Source organism: Mustela putorius, unplaced genomic scaffold, assembly GCF_011764305.1.
Source record: "Mustela putorius furo isolate JIRA1106 unplaced genomic scaffold, ASM1176430v1.1 tig00000788_pilon_pilon_pilon, whole genome shotgun sequence".
Taxonomy (NCBI): domain Eukaryota; kingdom Metazoa; phylum Chordata; class Mammalia; order Carnivora; family Mustelidae; genus Mustela; species Mustela putorius.
In genome coordinates, this window is record NW_025421481.1 from 5,919,942 (window position 1) to 5,940,404 (window position 20,463).

At 37.6% G+C, this 20,463-nt stretch overlaps 1 protein-coding gene across 1 annotated transcript in view; it reads left to right on the forward strand.

Annotated features, from left to right (window-relative positions):
* Nucleotides 1-20,463, forward strand: part of ANKS1B (ankyrin repeat and sterile alpha motif domain containing 1B) — a 1,114,451-nt gene that overhangs the window by 139,200 nt on the left and 954,788 nt on the right. The window contains 1 exon segment of the mRNA XM_045084805.1: nucleotides 3,895-4,191. Within this exon segment, the coding sequence (XP_044940740.1) occupies nucleotides 3,895-4,191 (297 nt within the window).

Sequence of the window (20,463 nt, forward strand, 5' to 3'; positions counted from 1 at the left end):
TTTTTCTAATGCAAAGCTCAAGCTCTTAACCAATCTTACTTGATGTTATGATAGTAAAACTGTGTAATTGTCAGGGCTTAGTTCTGATTTCTGATAGTCATCTTTGGTTTCTAACACAGCTTTCTTTCAAAATAATTCTGTCTTATATTTAATATTCAAAGTTTACAAAACATTTCCTTCATGCTATTTCTTTCTTTTTAAAAAATTTTATTTATTTATTTGACAGAGAGAGAGATCACAAGTAGGAAAAGAGGCAGGCAAAGAGAGAGGGAGAAACAGGTTCCCTGCTGAGCTGAGAGCCTGATGTGGGGCTCAATCCCAGGACCCTGAGATTGTGACTTGAGCCGAAGGCAGAGGCTTAAACCCACTGAGCCACCTAGGCGCCCCTTGCTATTTCTTTTGATTTATAAGTTATTCTCTATGGTTTGTAGGGAGGGTAATATTCACATTTTGCAGATAAGATAAGAGAGATCAAGTGGTTTACTCTTGCTAATAAGTGTGCGTCAGCACTTCAACATAGGTCACCATTCTATACTGCCCTAGAATTAGTGGTCATTTTAGCACAATGTAATTTTGAAAACAAAGTTGACCTTGCACTGATTGTGGTTTTTATAATTCCTAAATCCTTCCTCTCTATGTCAACTGATTTATTATTGCCTTTCTTTGGTATATATATATAGATATTATGCTTCTCTCTATATTCATCTCCTCCCCCTTTACCTTTTCTTCCTTTTTTTTTTTTTTTTTTAAACATTAGGGCAAAAACAAGAGTAGCCCTATCTTGTAAGTATATTCCCTTACCATTTTCCAAAACTCAAACCTAACAAAAGTTAGTTTCCATTAGTTTTGCTTTGAAGCAAGATCTTTTGGTAAATAGCTTTTGTCTGCCAGTCTTGTTATGCTCCCCATTGTCTAGAAATAGAATTGTCCTCATTTTTTGGAGAGCACCCATTTGGTAAAAAAAAAAAGGTAATTCAGAACTGCTCAAGAATGTTCTTTGTAGACATACTCACAATTATTAATCAGTGCTTTTTCACAGTCTGTATTTTAAATGAGATTCTTTTAGATCACTTGTTAGTATAGACACATGTATACAATCATGTCTTTTATAAAGGTACCACCGTTGTCGTTTTTCTGATGTGACAGTGTAAGTACGTTTTGATTGTGGATGAACTCTGAATATTTTCTCCTAAGTCTGGTGTGATTGAAATAATTTTTCTTGAGAAACAATCTAATTGGTGTTAATAGAGCAAGTTTCAATTTTGCACTTATAATTTCCTATGCTAAGGTCTATGCAAATGTAGAAATGAGTTTGAGGAATTGTTTTGTAATTGGTTCTTCTTTTTCTCAAAGAGATGCTGTATTTTGAAAGTTGAATTTCTTTCCAACCATAGGAAAATTTGATTTGGTCAGAAGGCATATTTCTATATCATATTTTTATGGTATAAGGTAATAGATTGATTTTCTTATCAGGCTTATAAAACATAGATAAGAAAAATCAAGGAATGTAAACCTGTGTAGACTTGTATGTCGTCAGTCTCTATGAGGAAATAAACTATAGCAACACATTCAAACTAAAAACAAGAACGACTCCTTCCAAAATGATGGGAAAACAGTGCCTTCAGCTGGATTCCCCATCTATCAGATCTTAATTTCTTGTCGATTGTCTTCAGTGGGTAGGTACTTTTTATGGGTTTTCCTTTAATACTTTGATTTGGAAGGTAAAGTAATAAGAAGCATTTCATAGTGCTCATTTAAAAAAATTTTTTTTGCCACTCCTCTCTTTAAGTTTTTAAATTCTCCCTCTGCTCTTAACTCTCTGCTCTCAACTTATCTGCATCCTTAAGCCAGAGCAAGTCTGAATTGCTTTGGGGGACATTAAGATTTGCTTGGGTTTGAGCCCTCCTTGGCCTTTTATGTGGTCAGAGCAGCTATCTAAGCAGCTATTTCTATTACAACTCAATTGGTGTTCTTTTGGGCAAAATCTAGAAATTCTGTTTTCAGAACACCAATTTCCTTTTTTTTCTCTGGCAATGTAGCAATACTTGGCAGGCATTGTGGTGTAGGGGAAATTGACAATATATATAGTTTTTAGACATTCAGCAAATGACAGTAGTAATAGTAGTAATAGTTGTTATCATGGAAGTTGGTATTAAGAGCAGTGACTTTAGTGGGGTGCCTGGGTGGCTCAGTTGGTTAAGCATCTGCCTTCAGCATAGGTCATGATACTGGACTTCCAGACTTCCAGGATAGAGCCCTGCTTTGGGCTCCCTGCTCAGGTGAAAGTCTGCTTTTCCCTTTCCCCCTGCCCTTCCCCCTGCTCCTTTTCTCTCTCTTGCAGACTCTCTCTCTCAAATAAATAAATAACATCTTAAAAAAAAAAAGGTGCAGTGACTTTGGGCTTAGGCTACCTACGTTCAGATCCTGGCCCCTAGACTAAACGGCTGTATATTTGAAGGCTAGTTATTTAACTACTCAGTGCCTCAGTTCCTTACCTGTAAAGTAGCAATAATGATAACAATAGTATCTATCTCAGAGTAAAGATTAGAGCACACAAAAATGGACTGTACCTGTGCCTGGTACATAGTGTTAGCTCTGATGATGGTAACCTCTTTCTCTTCAGAACCCTTATTCAGGATCATTGCATTTTTGTGGCTAAAATTTCTTGTTTACATTTCTCCTGACTGATACTTCTACTTTCTGACGTAGTTATATGCAGTCTACTTATACAACCTGCCCAAATAGACTGAAGGGTCCATCTGCCTTGTGACAGGATTTAATTTTCTCTGTTTTAACATTAAAAAAATTTTTTAACTCCAGTGTAGTTAACATACAGTGTTATATTTGTTTCAGGTGTACAATATAGTAATTCAGCAACTCCATTTATTACTCAGGGTTAATCAAGATAAGTGTACTCTTATTCCCCATCACCTACTTCACCCAACCCCCCACCCACTCCCCTCTGGGAACTATCTGTGTTCTCTATAGTTGAGAGTCTGTTTCTTGGTTTGTCTTTTTCTTTGTTCATTTGTTTTGTTTCTTAAATTCCACATATGAGTGAAATCATATGGTGTTTGTCTTTATCTTATTTCACTTAGCATTATACTCTCTAGATCCATCCAAGTACAGTTTTTATCTTGTTAAATTTTAAGAAAATCTTGATTTTCAACTGAAAACCCTTATTAGGTGCATATAGAACACTGTGATACTCCTTGTAACTTGTCTGGCAGTGGGTTTAAGTCTGCCTCTTAATCCATAATTATATTTCAAAAAGATGTGATTTAATCTTAGGGCCAATATGTCTTTATTCTCTTTGCGGAAGAAGCAATAATTTGTGCTTAGATGGAAAATAAAATGAAACTTAATTTGGAAAATCTTTCTGTGAATCTTTCATTATCAAGAATTTACCATCTCAGCTATCTTTTGGGAAGCCAGTCTGTTCAAAGTGGGTTATAATTGTTATTAATCTCTCTCATTAACAAATGTCATCAAGGCATGATGCACAGTTCAGATAACACTGACCATCTGGGCCCAGCAGGGCCACTGACTAAGATGCCTAAATCATTTATCACTTCTGGAAATTGGAATATATGATGCAGGAGAAAATTTGATATTTCCTATTGAAATGATTAAAAAATGTGATATTTTGGTATAATAAATGATAGATACTTTAACAAATATTCTATTAGACATACTTATTAAAATAAATAAATCTTAACCTTACATTTTCAAAGTATCTCTGGTTTTAAATTACTGCTTAGATTTTGATAATTAAATTTCTGAAAACTTGAATCTTACGTTTTGTCTTTTTTTTTTTTTTTATCTCTATCTATTATCTTTTTTCTTTTTTAACGATTTTTTACTAGTTTATCTAATTACGTTTTGTCTTAATAGAACAATGAAAATGAAACTGCCCTGCACTGTGCAGCTCAATACGGACACTCAGAAGTAGTTGCTGTTCTCCTCGAAGAGCTCACCGATCCTACCATCAGGAACAGTAAGCTAGAAACACCTCTGGATCTGGCAGCTCTCTATGGACGACTTAGGGTGGTCAAAATGATCATCAGTGCACACCCTAACTTAATGAGCTGCAACACTAGAAAGCACACGCCACTCCACCTTGCTGCTCGCAATGGTCACAAAGCAGTCGTCCAGGTGCTACTGGAAGCAGGGATGGATGTGAGCTGTCAAGTGAGTCTTCTTTTAGCTATGTTTTAAAAGTGGTGATTCTCTTGCTTTGCTTTGAGATACAGATGATATAACTTATATGTAGAAATCTTTCCATTTTTTAATTAAGTTGTCTGTAAATATTTTTATAACTGTTAAATTCAAGACCCTGTACCATATACTGTTGGGAAATATGAAGAGATACAGGCATAATTTCTAACTTCATTCTAATTTTAGGGCTTTATGTATGAAAAATTATCACCAGAAGGCTGTTGTGTGTGATATCATTAGTAATTGTTCACTCAGTGTTGGACTCACTGCCTGACATACACTAGGAATCCAGTCAAAGTTGAATGAATGAAAAAATTAATCAAAATTCAGTTTAATACTTCGGAGTATGTACTTTGTGTTTAATATGTTGACACATTTAGAATCCATTTTTAATAGTCCTCCTGTGGGATTGAGAGCTACTAATTTCCAGTTAAGAGATATGGAATCAGATTCAAAGAGTTAAGAAAGTTGCCTAAGGATGTATAGTTGATAAATCTAGAATATGCATTTATACTTACTGATTAAAGTCTGGGCCTCTTCACACAATAGTGTACTGTCTATACCTGAGTAATGAAGGAAAAATCACTGCCTAAGGGCAATCAGGAGGAATTTTATTGGAGAGGTGTGATTTGAGTTGAACTTTGAAGCATGGATAACATTTGCAAAGGTTTCGCCACAAGGAAAGGGCAACCTACTTCTTTAGTTTTAAGGGAAACTTACTTTTATTATCTGTTTCAAGTTAACTCTAATGCCAAGGTTAACTTTTTTTTTTAACCACCTTTTTCTTTTATTACTGTTTTTTTGTCTCCCAAGTCAGTGGCAGCATTCTTATATTCCAGAGACCCATTTGATTCCTGTCAGGTTGTGTCCTTCTCCCTTGTGTATTAAAAGCTATTGCTATCTAACAAAATGTCCTGAAACTTAATGGTTTAACACAGTAACTACTTATTTAGCTCATAATTCTGTGGTTGGTGATTTAGTCTGAGCCTTACTGGGTAGTTCTGTCTTGGCTGGGTTCTCTCTCTCTCATATGTCTGGGGTCATTTATAAGTCAGTTGAGTGCCTCTGTTGTAGAGATTGACTGTATGTTCCTGGGATAATGCGTGAGGTTGTCATGTGTCTTTCATGATCCAGTAGGCCACCCTGGACTTGTTCACATGACAGCGGTATGGTTCTGTGTGCTTGCATGTGTGCACATAGGAGACGGAGGGAAGGAGGAAGGGAACAGGATTATACAAAGTCTCTTGAGGTCTAGGGTGGGAGCAAGCATCCTGTCTTTTCTGCAGTGTTTGGTTAGCCAAGAGGTCACAAAGGTAGCCTAAATTCAGGGTTGGGAAAACAGATTTTACCTCTTAATTAGAAGAGGGTATGAATTGTTGTGTTTGTTTGTTTGTTTTAAAGATTTTATTTTATTTGTTTAACAGAGAAAGAATCACAAGTAGGCAGAGAGGCAGGCAGAGAGAGCAGCAGAGAGCCTAATATGGGGCTTGATCCCAGGACCCTGAGATCATGACCTGAGCTGAAGGCAGAGGCCTAACCTACTGAGCCACCCAGGTGCCCCGAGGATGTGAATTGTTAAAAGGATGTAAATGCCCAGAGGGAACATTCCAAGTGTTGTTAGTGCTCAAAATTGTGGGGTTGCTTTTCCTAGGAATTATTTAGAGGTTGAATTTTGTTTCTCTTTTGTTTTCCACTGAAATTTAAAAAATCTTCAGCTTTCTCATCCTACATTTTAAGCTGGTACCCTAAAACAGACATTTCGTTGGAGCTTTGCCTATATTATTTAGCTATTTGGTATTTAAAAAATCTTTTCTTAATTTTTTATTTATTCTACTTTGGCAGCCTTGAAAATAAAAGAATTTTTTCTAGTCCCCATGTTAAAAAAATCCAACTTTCCCCTCTAAAATAAGATAGATGCATGTTTACTATTGTAACTGACTCACAATGTTACTGTCAAAGTGTGTTTAATGATATGCTAGATGTTTATTGTCTTTTTTTTTTTTAAAAGATTTTATTTATTTAGTCAGAGAGAGAGAGCGAGAGTGAGCACAGGCAGACAGAGTGGCAGGCAGAGTCAGAGGGAGAAGCAGGCTCCCCGCGGAGCAAGGGCGCCGGGATCATGACCTGAGCCGAAGGCAGCTGCTCAACCAGCTGAGCCTCCCAGGCGTCCCTAGATGTTTATTGTCTTGTCTGAATGTTGAATTTCTGTAACCTAGATTTACTGTTTTCATAGCATTTCTGGAATATTTTTAAAAATATTTCATTTATTCATTTGAGAGAGAGAGTACACAAGCCATGGGAGAGGGATGAGCAGACTCCCCACAGAGCAGAGCACCTGATGCAGGCTTGATCTGAGGCCTCCAGGATCATAACCTGAACCGAAGGCAGACTATTAACCAGCTGAGCCACTCAGATGCCCCAGACACTTTTTAAACTTGATGGTACAGATTAGTTCATAACCAAGGACTTCACTATGACTGAGATGAGTAACTCACTTCATGTCCATGGCCAAGATCTTTTCATATTTTGTGCTGATGACATGGCAAAAAGAGAAAGAGTCTAGCTTCAATTTTATATATGTAATGGTACATCTTTTTTATATAAAATAATACTCACTACATTTCATGTTTTTGAAGAATTAAACGTAAGTAAGATCTCTGCCCAAAATTTAGTAGAGGATATAGAAACTTGGAAGAATGACTCCTGTATATGACATACTAAGATAAATAGTAGGGCAAAGTGCTATGGAGATATTAGTGAATAAAACAGATTTTAAGAGGGAGGAATTGAAGAGACATACAGTGATATTTGAAGAAGAGCTTGAAGATTTTTAGGACTTTGAATTTAGGTATAACTTAGCTTGCAGATGTGCATTATTTGGCTAAAGGAGTATTTTAAAATATTGAATTTGAATGCTTTTAGATGGGGTATAGAACTTCCAAGGTCCCAAACTCTCTCTTTCTGCCATCTTGTCATTGTAAGATTCTTTCCTTTAGATTTTCTACTTTGCTCTTATAGCATTTGGGTTTGTTACTCATATATCAGATGAAAGGGACAAAATATGTTCAGACCACTCTAAACACTTAGTGAGAAACATCAAGGCTGGTACCTGAGCGGGATGGGCAATGTTTTATTATTATTTATGCTCCCTCTATGATTTCATCCTGAAGGTTTCCAAGAGGTAGAAATGACAACATACTCTAAAATATATCTCAATGATTTGAATATTCTAGTATTTAGTTAGCCTTAGTTGATGTTTTGCCTTTGTTATTATTGCTTTATTTATAGAAAACATTTTTTGTTTCATTGCCTTTTTTGGGTCAGTGTATAATTTTATTATGCCATTCAAATGAACTGTCTCCAAGTTTGCCTATCAGATTCACTACAAAGTTGTTGGGTTTGTTTGTTTGTTTGTTTTGAGATGGAGAGAGACGGAGGGGAAAGACAGAGAGGGGAGGAAAGAGAGAATCTCAAGGAGGCTCCATGTGGAGCCTAATGTGGAGCTTCATCTCACTACTCTCAGGTCATGACCTGAGCCAAAATCAAGAGTCAGACTTTTAACCAACTGTCACCCTGGTGCCCCCCGCCCTCCCCCACATTTTTTTTTAATATTGTATTTAAAGTAGAAATTTGTTGATATTCTTACTGGGTGAGAGTGAAGAATACCAGGTACTAACCTTAAATTGTTTCAGTGGCTTTAATATTTATTGAATTGTTTTAGTTAACCAGTTATAAATTAGCAGTATTAAAAATAATCCTATTTGGTAAATTACAGCGATACACATTTAGACTAATTACATTCAAATCATTATAAATAATTATTTAAAATTTAGAGATGACTTTAGAAGATTGTCCCTTTTTTTTGGTAATTGCAAATGTTTTAAAATGTGTAATTTATGTTTGTGTTTTCTGTATAAATTTTGGTTTCTTCTTCATTTCTCTGAGCAATTTTGAATTATAACACACATTTTAACTAGTGAGAAAAACAATCTAATTCCCAATTAGGTGATTTCATATTATATTATTATATAAGCCCTTTAGTTTTAAAGGATTTCTTAATAAAGAGAATCCATTATATTAAGAAAATGGGTTTTCAGGGGAGGAGTCAAGATGGCGAAGTAGCAGGCTGAGACTGCATCAGGTAGCAAGAGATCAGCTAGATAGCGTATCAATCCATTGCGAACATCTACAAATCCAAAAGGAGATGGAAGAGAAGAAGAGTAACAATTCTAGAAACAGAAAATCGACCACTTTCTGAAAGGTAGGGCCGGCGGAGAAGTGAATCCAAAGTGACTGGGAGATAGACCACGGTGAGAGGGGCCGGCTCCTGGCAAGCGGCAGAGCAACGGAGCACAAAGTCAGGACTTTTATAAGTCTGCTCCATTGAGGGACATAGCTCCAGAGGCTAAACTGGGGTGAAGCCCACACTGGGTCAGTGTGGCCCCAGGTCCCACAGGGTCACAGAAGGATCAGGGGTGTCTGAGTGTGGCAGAGCTCGCAGGTATTAGAGTGGGGAAGCCGGCTACAGAGACAGAGTCAAGAAGTGAGCTCTCAGCTTGGGGTTACCTTGAACTGGTCGCAGGCTGGGTGAGCTTGGAGTACAGCCAGAGGCCAGGGACATGGGAGTGATTGAGCGCTAGTCTCTTGGGTGCACTGAGGAGTGGGGCCCCAAGCTCTGGGCTCCTCTAGGCTGGAGACCAGGAGGCCGCCATTTTCTTTCCCATCCTCCAGAACTCTACGGAAAGTGTTCAGGAAACAAAAGCTCCCAAAAGCGAACCCGACTGAGTTACTCAGTCCAACCCCTGGTAAGGGCGGTGCAATTCTGCCTAGGGCAAAGACACTTGAGAATCACTACAACAGGCCCCTCCCCTGGAAGATCAACAGGAAATCCAGCCACGACCAAGTTCGCGTACCAAGGAGAACAACGAAATTCCAGAGGAGGAGAAAGCAAAGCATGGAATTCATGGCTTTCTCCCCATGATTCCTTAGTCTTGCAGTTAATTTAATTTTTTATCTTCTTCTAAAATTTGTTTAACTTTTACCCTTTCCTCTTTTAACGTTTTTTTTTTAAAAGATTTTATTTATTTATTTGACACAGAGAAATCACAAGTAGATGGAGAGGCAGGCAGAGAGAGAGAGAGGGAAGCAGGCTCCCCGCCGAGCAGAGAGCCTGATGCGGGCCTCGATCCCAGGACCCTGAGATTATGACCTGAGCCGAAGGCAGCGGCTTAACCCACTGAGCCACCCAGGCACCCACTTTTAACGTTTTTTAACCAGTTTATCTTAACAATACCTTTCATAAAAAAATAATAATCTTTTTTGAACCTTCATTATTATAGTCATATTATATCCTTCACTGTATCTAACTTTATTTTTTGTATACACATAGGGTTTTTTCTTCTAAAAAAATTTTGGGTACAACTTCTTCTAATAGATCAAAATATGCCCTAAATCTAGCTCTGGGCTTGTTCTAGTCTCCGTCCGAGCAAAACCTCTCCACTTTCTTTTTCTTTATTCTCCTAACCGACTTACTTTATCAACTCCTTTTTTAGAAATCAAAAAAATTTTTTTTTCTTCATCTTTATAGGCATATTCCATCCTTTCATTGTGTTTACCCTTATATATGTTTTTCATTCTTTAAAATTGTGGGAGGTAGTTTCTTCTACGAGACCAAAATACTCCCCAAATTAAGTGGCTGACCCTGTTCTAGTCACCAGTCTAATATATATATTTTTTTCTTTTTATATTTTCTTAAATTTTTTTTTTAAATTTTTTTCCCCAAACTTCTTTTTATCCCCTTTCTCCTCCCCATGATTTGGGGTCACTTCTGATTTGGCTAAAGCGCATTTTCCTGGGGTCTTTGCCACCCTTTTAGTATTTTATTTGCTCCTTGTATATTCTTATCTGGACAAAATGACAAGGTGGAAAAATTCACCACACAAAAAAAAAAAAGAACAAGAGGCAATACCAAAGGCAAGGGACCTAATCAATACGGACATTGGTAAATATGTCAGATCTAGAGTTCAGAATGATGATTCTCAGGGTTCTAGCCAGGCTAGAAAAAGGCATGGAAGATATTTGAGAAACCCTCTCTGGAGAGATAAAAGCCCATTCTGGAGAAATGAAAGAACTAAAATCTAACCAAGTTGAAATAAAAAAAGCTATTAATGAGGTACAATCAAAAGTGGAGGCTCTTACTGCTAGCATAAATGAGACAGAAGAAAGAATTAGTGACATAGAAGACCAAATGACAGAGAATAAGGAAGCTGAGCAAAAGAGAGACAAACAAATACTGGACCACGAGGAGAGAATTCAAGAGATGAGTGATACCATAAGATGACACAACATTAGAATAATTGGGATTCCAGAAGAAGAAGAAAGAGAGAGGGGAGCAGAAAGTATATTGGAGAGAATTATTGTAGAGAATTTCCCTAATATGGCAAAGGGAACAAGCATTAGAACCCAGGAGGTACAGAGAACACCCTCAAAATGAAAAAGAATAGGTCCACACCCCATCACCTGATAGTAAAATTTACAAGTCTTAGGGACAAAGAGAAAATCCTGAAAGCAGCCCAGGAAAAGAAGTCTGTAACATAAAATGGTAAAAATATTAGATTGGCAGCAGACTTATCCACAGAGACCTGGCAGGCCAGAAAGAACTGGCATGATATATTCAGAGCACCAAATGAGAAAAACATGCAGCCAAGAATACTATATCCAGCTAGGCTATCATTGAAAGTAGAAGGAGAGATAAAAAGAAAAAACAAACAAAAACTGAAAGAATTTGCAAACACTAAACCAGCTTTACAGGAAATATTGAAAGGGGTCCTCTAAGCAAAGAGAGACCCTAAAAGTAGTAGATCAGAAAGGAACAGACAATATACAGTAACAGTCACCTTACGGGCAATACAATGGCACTAAGCTCATATCTCTCAATAGTTACCCTGAATGTTAATGGGCTAAATGCTCCAGTCAAAAGACACAGGGTATCAGAATGCATTAAAAAACAAAACCCATCAATATGACGCCTGCAAGAAACTCATTTTAGACCCAAAGACACCTCCAGATTTAAAGTGAGGGGGTGGAAAATAATTTACCATGCTAATAGACATCAGAAGAAAACTGGGGTGGCAATCCTTATATCAGATCAATTAGACTTTAAGCCAAAGACTATAACAAGAGATGAGGAAGGACACTATATCATTCTCAAAGGGTCTGTACAACAAGAATATCTAACAATTTTAAATATCTATACCCCTAACATGGGAGCAGCCAACTATATAAACCAATTCATAACAAAATCAAATAAATACATTGACAATAATCCAATAATAGTAGGGGACTTTAACACTCCCCTCACTGAAATGGTCAGCTCATTCAAGCAAAAGATCAACAAGGAAATAAAGGCCTTAAATGACACACTGGGCCAGATGGACATCACAGATATATTTAGAACATTTCATCCCAATGCAACAGAATACACATTCTTCTCTAGTGCACAGGGAACATTCTCCAGAATAGATCATATCCTGGGTCACAAATCAGGACTCAACTGGTTTTGAAAGATTGGGATCATTCCCTGCATATTTTCAGACCACAATGCTCTGAAGCTAGAACTCAGTCACAAGAGGAAATTTGGAAAGAACCCAAATACATGGAGATTAAACAGCATCCTTCTAAAGAATGAATGGGTCAAACAAGAATTAAGGAAGAATTGGAAAAACTTCATGGAAACAAATGATAATGAAAACACAACGGTTCAAAATCTGTGGGACACAGCAAAGGCGGTCCTGAGAGGAAAGTATACAGTGATCCAAGACTTTCTCAAGAAACAAGAAAGGTCTCAAGTACACAACCTAACCCTACACCTAAAGGAGCTTGAGAAAGAACAACGAAGAAAGCCTAAACCCAGCAGGAGAAGAGAAATCATAAAGATCAGAGCAGAAATCAATGAAATAGAAACCAAAAAAACAATAGAACAATTTAATGAGACTAGGAGCTGGTTCTTTGAAAGAATTAATAAGATTGATAACCCCCTGGCCAGACTTATCAAATAGCAAAGAGAAAGGACCCAAATAAATAAAATCATGAATGAAAGAGGAGAGATCACAACCAACACTAAAGAAATACAAACAATTATAAGAACATATTGTGAACAACTCTACAGCAACAAATTTGACACTCTGGAAGAAATGGATGCATTCCTGGAGACATATAAACTACCACAAATGAACCAGGAAGAAATAGAAAACCCCAACAGACCTATAACCAGTAAGGATATTGAAACAGTCATCAAAAATCTCCAAACAAACAAAAGCCCAGGGCCAGATGGCTTCCCAGGGCAATTCTACCAAACATTTAAAGAAGAATTAATACCTATTTTCCTGAAACTGTTCCAAAAAATAGAAATGGAAGACAAACTTCCAAACTCATTTTATGAGGCCAGCATCACCTTGATCCCAAAACCAGACAAGGATCCCATCAAAAAAAAAAAAAAAAAAAGAATTACAGATCAATATACTTGATGAACACAGATGCAAAAATTCTCACCAAAATACTAGCCAGTAGGATCCAACAGTACATTAAAAAGATTATTCACCACGACCAGGTGGGATTTATTCCAGGGCTGCAGGGTTGGTTCAACATCTGCAAATCAATCAATGTGATACAATACATTAATAAAAGAAAGAACAAGAACCATATGATATTCTCAATAGATGCTAAAAAAGCATTTGACAAAGTACAGCATCCCTTCCTGATCAAAACTCTTCAAAGTGTAGGGATAAAGGGCACATATCTCAATATCATCAAAGCTATCTATGAAAAACCCACCACAAATATCATTCTTTTTTTTTTTTTAAGATTTTATTTATTTATTCGACAGAGAGAGATTACAAGTAGGCAGAGAGGCAGGCAGAGAGAGAGGAGGAAGCAGGCTCCCTGCTGAGCAGAGAGCCCGATGCGGGACTCGATCCCAGGACCCTGAGATCATGACCTGAGCCGAAGGCAGCGGCTTAACCCACTGAGCCACCCAGGCGCCCTAACAAATATCATTCTTAATGGAGAAAAACTGAAAGCTCTTCTGCTAAGGTCAGGAACATGGCAAGGATGTCCGTTATCACCAGTGCTATTCAACATAGTACTAGAAGTCCTAGCTTCAGTAACCAGAGAACAAAAAGAAATTAAAGGCATCCAGATTGGCAAAGAAGAAGTCAAACTATCACTTTTTGCAGATGATAGGATACTATATTTGGAAAACCCAAAAGGCTCCACTCCAAAACTGCTAGAACTTGTACAGGAGTTCAGTAAAGTGTCAGGATATAAAATCAATGCACAGAAATCAGTTGCATTTCTCTATACCAACAACAAGACAGAAGAAAGAGAAATTAAGGAGTCAATCTCATTTGCAATTGCACCCAAAACCATAAGATACCTAGGAATAAGCCTAACCAAAGAGGCACAGAATCTATACTCAGAAAACTATAAAGTACTCATGACAGAAATTGAGAAAGACACAAAGAAATGGAAAAATGTTCCATGTTCCTGCATTGGAAGAATAAATATTGTGAAAATGTCTATGTGACCTAAAGCAATCTACACATTTAATGTGATCCCTATCAAAATCCCACCCATTTTTTTCAAAGAAATGGAACAAATAATCCTAAAATTTATATGGAACCAGAAAAGACCTCGAATAGCCAAAGGAATATTGAAAAAGAAAGCCAAAGTGGGTGGCATCACAATTCTGGACTTCAAGCTCTATTACAGAGCTTTCATCATCAAGACAGCATAATACTGGCACAAAAACAGACACATAGATCAATGGAACAGAATAGAGATCCCAGAAATAGACCTTCAACTCTATGGTCAACTAATCTTTGACAAAGCAGGAAAGAATGTGCGATGGAAAAAAGACAGTCTGTTCAACAAATGGTATTGGGAAAATTGGACAGCCACATGCAGAAAAGCGAAATTGACCATTTCCTTACACCATACATGAAAATAGAGTCAAAATGGATGAAAGACCTCTCAATCCTTGAGAAGAACACAGGCAGCAACCTCTTAGACCTCAGCCACAGCAACTTCTTCCTAGAAACATCGCCAAAGACAATGGAAGCAAGGGCAAAAATGAACTATTGGGACTTCATCAAGATCAAAAGCTTTGGCACAGCAAAGGAAATAGTCAACAAAACCAAAAGACACCTGACAGAATGGGAGAAGATATTCACAAATGACATATCAGATAAAGGGCTAGTATCCAAAATCTATAAAGAGCTTAGCAAGCTCAACACCCAAAGAACAAATAACGCAATCAGGAAATGGGCAGAGGACATGAACAGACATTTCTGCAAAGAAGACATCCAGATGGCCAACAGACAAATGAAAAAGTGCTCTACATCACTCAGCATCAGAGAAAGACAAATCCAAACCACAATGAGATACCACCTCACACCAGTCAGAATGGCTAAAATTAACAAGTCAGGAAATGACTGATGCTGGCGAGGATGTGGAGAAAGGGGAACCCTCCTACACTGTTGGTGTATGTTGGTGTATGGAACGCAAGCTCGTGCAACTACTCGAAAACAGCATGGAGGTTCCTCAAAAAGTTGAAAATAGAGCTACCCTATGACCCAGCAATTGCACTCCTGGGTATTTACCCTAAAGATACAAAAGTAGTGATCCGACAGGGCACTTGCACTCAAATGTTTATAGCAGCAATGTCCACAATAGCCAAACTATGGAAAGAACCTAGATGTCCATCAACAGATGAATGGATAAAGAAGATGTCATATATATACACACAATGGAGTACTATGCAGCCATCAAAAGAAATGAAATCTTGCCATTTGCAACGATGTGGATGGAACTAGAGGGTATTATGCTTAGTGAAATAAATCGATCGGAAAAAGACAACTATCATATGTTCTCCCTGATATGAGGAAGTGGAGGTGCAACGTGGGGGGTTTGGGGGGTAGGAAAAGAATAAATGAAACAAGATGGGATTGGGATGGAGACAAACCATAAGTGACTCTTAATCTCACAAAACAAACTAAGGGTTCCTGGGGGGAGGGGTGCCGGGAGAGGGGGACTTTGGGGTGGGTATGTGCTAAGGTGAGTGCTGTTAAGTGTGTAAACCTGGCGATTCACAGACCTGTACCCGTGGGGATAAAAATATATTATATGTTTATAAAAAATTAAAAAATTAATAAAAAATAAGAAAAAAGAAAACGGGTTTTAATTGGCAAGATTCTTTTGAAATTAGCAATTATGTCTATGAATTTCAAATCTGATTTGGGTAAGTAGTTTGTGATGTTTGTTTTTTATGCTAGTGTTTTAATTGTCTTGTAAGTTTCTCTTATTAAAATTTTAAAAAGTTAAAGTGCTAGCAAACCATTTAGCCAGTTGGATTTTATTTGAATATTAAAGAAAATGAAAGTAAAATTATAAAAAATTAATAATGAAGAATAGAAGTTCCCAAGCTAGGATCTGTTAAGATGTAAAGCTGAATAAGGTACCATTTTTGTTCTCTAAGTGCTTCTAGTGACAGAAGAAATATGTGCATAAATGGATAGATTACGCTTTAATAATCTATTCACTCCTTCTTCCCTAGATGATTATTTAAAATTTCTCCTTTCTTCCCAAAATGTTAACACTTCCCTCCCACTTACACTCTGTATTCATGATTTTGCTTTGCTTCACTGAGGACACAGAAGCAATCACGTTATTTGTACCACCACATTTGCCGGTGGATATTTATCTGCTTTCCTTCCTGGTGCTTTAAATGAACTTTGGTTTATTCCTAAGACTGACTCATCCTTTACCTGTACACCTGATCCTCCCCTTAAAATACTATGCATTTTTCCCTCTCAACTGTGTCACTCCCATAAGGACACAAAGATGTTATAATATTTCACAACTTAAAAAAAACACCTCTCTCTCGAACCCACATTTCCCTCTAGCTCTTGTTCCCTTTCTCTAATCCCCTTCATAACAACATATTTAGAAAGAGTTGTTTTTATTCATTATATCATATTTCTTTCCCTCATTCTCTCTTGAAACTACTCCAGCTCCCTTAATCTGTTAAAAGTCTTTGTTTTTCCTGTTGGTGAAGGTGACTAATGGCTTCCGTATTTTTGGATCCAACAGCCAATTGGATTTATCGTTGGCTTTGACAAAGTAGATCTCTTTCCTCTTTCAAACTATTTTTTTCTTTTAATATCTGAGTCATCATTCTTTATTGCTTCTCTGCTCATTTTTGGTCTTACTTCAGGGAGGGTAGGGTCTAAGACCCTTAAATGCCTTCCATCCAGCCATGCAGCTAGATAAATCTGTCAGACCTCACAAACCTCTCATCCATAGGAGTTTCTTAAGAATTAAACCTTTCTGTTTTCTTTCTGTTCCCTCTCCTGAGCCAGGCTTTATTTTAGTAGATATTTACATTGGAACTCTAAACCGCTGTAGTTGTTAGCTATTGCTGTTGCTACAATACTGCTGTACAACAATCATAGAAATCTCAGTGGCATACAGTAATAAGCAATAGCATTTTTTTTTCTCATTTACAGGTTTGTAGGTCATATGGGGAAGCTCTACTTCATGTTTTAAGTTTATCTGGTCTGCTTTGCTTTATGTGTCTATTCTCTTTCCCCTGGGACTAGTCAGGGGAGGGCCTAAGTAAGCCCAACCAACTAAGCACATTTTGGACCTCTGCTTTGTATCATGCAGATACCATACAATGCCTAAAGCAAATTCCAAAGCCAAGTCCAAATCAGGGGGTGGGGAAATAAATACTCCACCCATGTAAGTGGAAGGAACTGCAGCTATATTACAAAGAACAGGTGAAAGGAGGGTGGAATAGTGTAATCTGTCTCACCCGCACTCCATGGTTAACTGTTCTCATCTTCCTGATCTCGAAGCATCAGTGTCCCATGGCTTATATCTGTTTTCTTTCTGTCTATACTTGCTTCCTAGTTGACTTTATTCAGTCCTTTAACGTGAGATGACATCTTTGACAATGACCAAGTTTATTTACTCATCTTGGACCTTACCTGTGAGCATCCAACATTTCCAAAACTGAACATTTAGCTTCCATAACTCCTTTTCCCCAGATTTGCCTGTCTTCCAGTCTTTCTTATTTCAGCAAATGGCATTACCATCTTGCTGGTTGTTTAGTTGCCAAACTTCAGGATTTCTTTCATATTTACGTATAGCCCCTTAGCAAATCCTATTGGCTTTATGCTCAAAATTTGTCTAGAATTTCACTATTTTTTATCCCCTCCACTATTACCACTGTAGCTTAAGTCCTGTACATCTCCTGCCTCCAACCTTATTTCCACTTTTTTTTTTTTCCTTTGCTTCTGTATTAGCCTGCTCAGGTGACTATAGCAAAATCCCATAGACTGGGCAGCTTAAACAACAGACATTTATTTTCTCACAGTTCTGGAGGTTGGAAAGTCTAAGATCAAGATTCTGCCAGATGCTGTTCCTGGTGAGAGCTCTCTCCCTGGCTTGTAGATGACTGTCTTCTTATTGTGTACTCAAATGGTCTTTTGTGCACAAACAGAATGAGAGAGAGAACTCTCTAGTGTGTCCAACTCTTTTTTTTTTTTTAAGATTTTATTTATTTATCTGACACAGAGAGATAACAAGTAGTCAGAGAGGCAGGCAGAGGGGGAGGGGAAAGCAGGCCTCCTCTGAGCAGAGAGCCTGATATGGGGTTCAATTCCAGGACCTGGGATGATGACCTTAAGGTCAGAGGCTTAACCCACTGAGCCACCCAGGCACCCTAGTGTGTCCAACTCTTACAAGGACACCAATCTCATGACATAGGTTCCAACCCTTATGACCTCATTTAGCCTTAAATACTTCCAAAGACTCCTTTAAATCTGTTTTCATCAAAGTAGCTTTGAAGCCACCTTTGACTACTCTGTCATTTTTTACTTAGCTTTTGCCATAGTGGCCTCATTGCTCTTGCTGGAACATAAGAGGTAAGCTCTTGCCTCGAGACCTTTGCTTTACTAACCCACATGACTTCCTCCTGAGCTTTCTTCAGGTGTCAGCTCAAATGTTACCTTAGTAGGGATGCCTTCCCTGACCTATCTCACCACCTCAGCAACTTCTTTTCCTTCCCTTGAACTGAAAACTCAGCTTTCCTGAGTGGCACCATATTGCCACCAGTGGCACCATATTGCCACCAGCCATTTCAGACCAGGCTACCAGGCACTATGCTACATGAAAAAAAAAAATTGTTCCCTGTCCTCATGGAGTTGAGTGACTAGCAGAGAAAACAGAAAATAAAACCATAAACAAAAATTACAAATTGTGACAGTGCCATAAAGGAAATACACTGGATGCTGTGATTTTTGAATGAGGATGGGGAGGTCTCATTCAAATATATATATCATTGTGCTAGTCTCAGAGAAGTGAGAGATAAGGCCATGGAAACAGATGGTTTTGAAAGAAAGAGAATATATATAGAGAAAAGAAGCTGAATCAAGAATACTCAGAATTTTTGGAAAAAGAGGTCTGTAAGAAAGCAGTGGTAAGAGGGTTGCCAAGATAGTACAAGTTACATGTTATCAGTTTGTTCATTCATCACGTATTTATGGAGTGCCTGCTTTGTGACAGGCATTGCCTGCTATGTGCCAGAGAATATACAGTAACAAAATAGATAAAAATTTTTCCTAGAGAAGGAAAGATGACTCTATAACTCTTTAACGTATGGAGAAAAGAAAAGTAAGATATGGAATAGGACCTTGAAGTCAGAGCAGGTTCACAAGAAAATTCTTTGGTTGGCTGTTTTATTGCTGGATTGTGGAAGAGTTTGTATTGTGGAAGAGGGTGCAAGGATCCAGTGAAGACAATGAAATGGAAGATGCAAGAGAAGTGGTGAAGATACTTCATGAAATTCAAGAAGCAGGAGGAAGTGATAAGAGCACAAGTAGAGAATTAATTTTAAGGAGAATGGTTGCTTCCTCTGAGACACAAGTAAAGGAAGAAAGGATCGGTAAAGACAGAGGCTGGAGTCCCTAGTTAAATAGAAGGAGAGGTCTTCTTCTGAAGAGGAGGAATGCTGTTTCTGAATTATTTGAAGACATATTTCTCTTATGCCATTTCCCTCCAATCTAAACTTTATTATAACCTCTAGCTGTTCTTCATATGATGTTTTTGCAAGTGTTTTGTCATTTAGGACCCTCTTTTCTAGGCACATTCCAATCTGCCAATGTTCTGTAAAAGCTTATTACCTACAGTTGAACACAATACTCCAGCTATAGGCTAGCTGATGCAGGATACAATAGAACAGTTGCCTCTCAGCTTGTTCAGAAATCATGTATTTGTTTATAAAGGTTAGGATAGTGTTATCTTTTATCCTAAGAGATGCCTATATGGCTACTTGGTACTAGCCAGGATGCCCAGAGTTGTTATTGCTGAGTTAAATGCTATTCTAGTTGGCTTTCTTTATCTCCATGGAGGTTATCTTTATTCACTGGCTCTTATTTCTTATAATAGTTATGGGTCTTGATTCTCAAAGTTTTTCATCTCCACTGGCACCTGTGCTCTATTTTCTCTACTGATCATCACCACAGTCTTACTTTATATCTTGTCATCTTTGTTATGTTCTGTCCTTTAGTAAAGAATTGGTCTTCCTTTATCTGGTCACTCTTTTTTTTCAAGTTCAGGAAGACTGTGTTAAAGGTGTTAAATTCAGAAGGGTGAACAAGTGCCGGCAAGCTCTGACATTGCTACATTCTCTTTCTATCTGTTGTTTTGACAATCTGGTGGAATATATAGTCCAAGAAACCATTTTAAAACACCTTGAAATTCTAGATAAAGTATAACATATATTTCTTTATATGCATGACTGAGCTTCCACAGAAGCCACAAAAACACCTCAGGCTAAAAACAAAAAAGAAGGTAAAACCCAGGACTTTCAAACAGGGTCTTCTCTCTCCTATCACTTGTCTTGTGTGTGTGTGTGTGTGTGTGTGTGTGTGTTTGTGTTTCCCCATTTTTGGTGCTACTGAGATTTGACTTTAATAGACATTTCCAATTAATAAGAGAATTTCTTTTCCTTTCATTAGCAATTTAACTATTAACATTACTGTATATATCATTTCATTTCTTCTCTCTCAGCTGTTTTCACTACCACTTGTATTCAGAGGTGTTTTTTCATTAGTGGTGCTGAGATGTGAGTGCTTCATATCTCATTACTGGGTAAATTTTGAGGTATTATCAACTGCATAACTG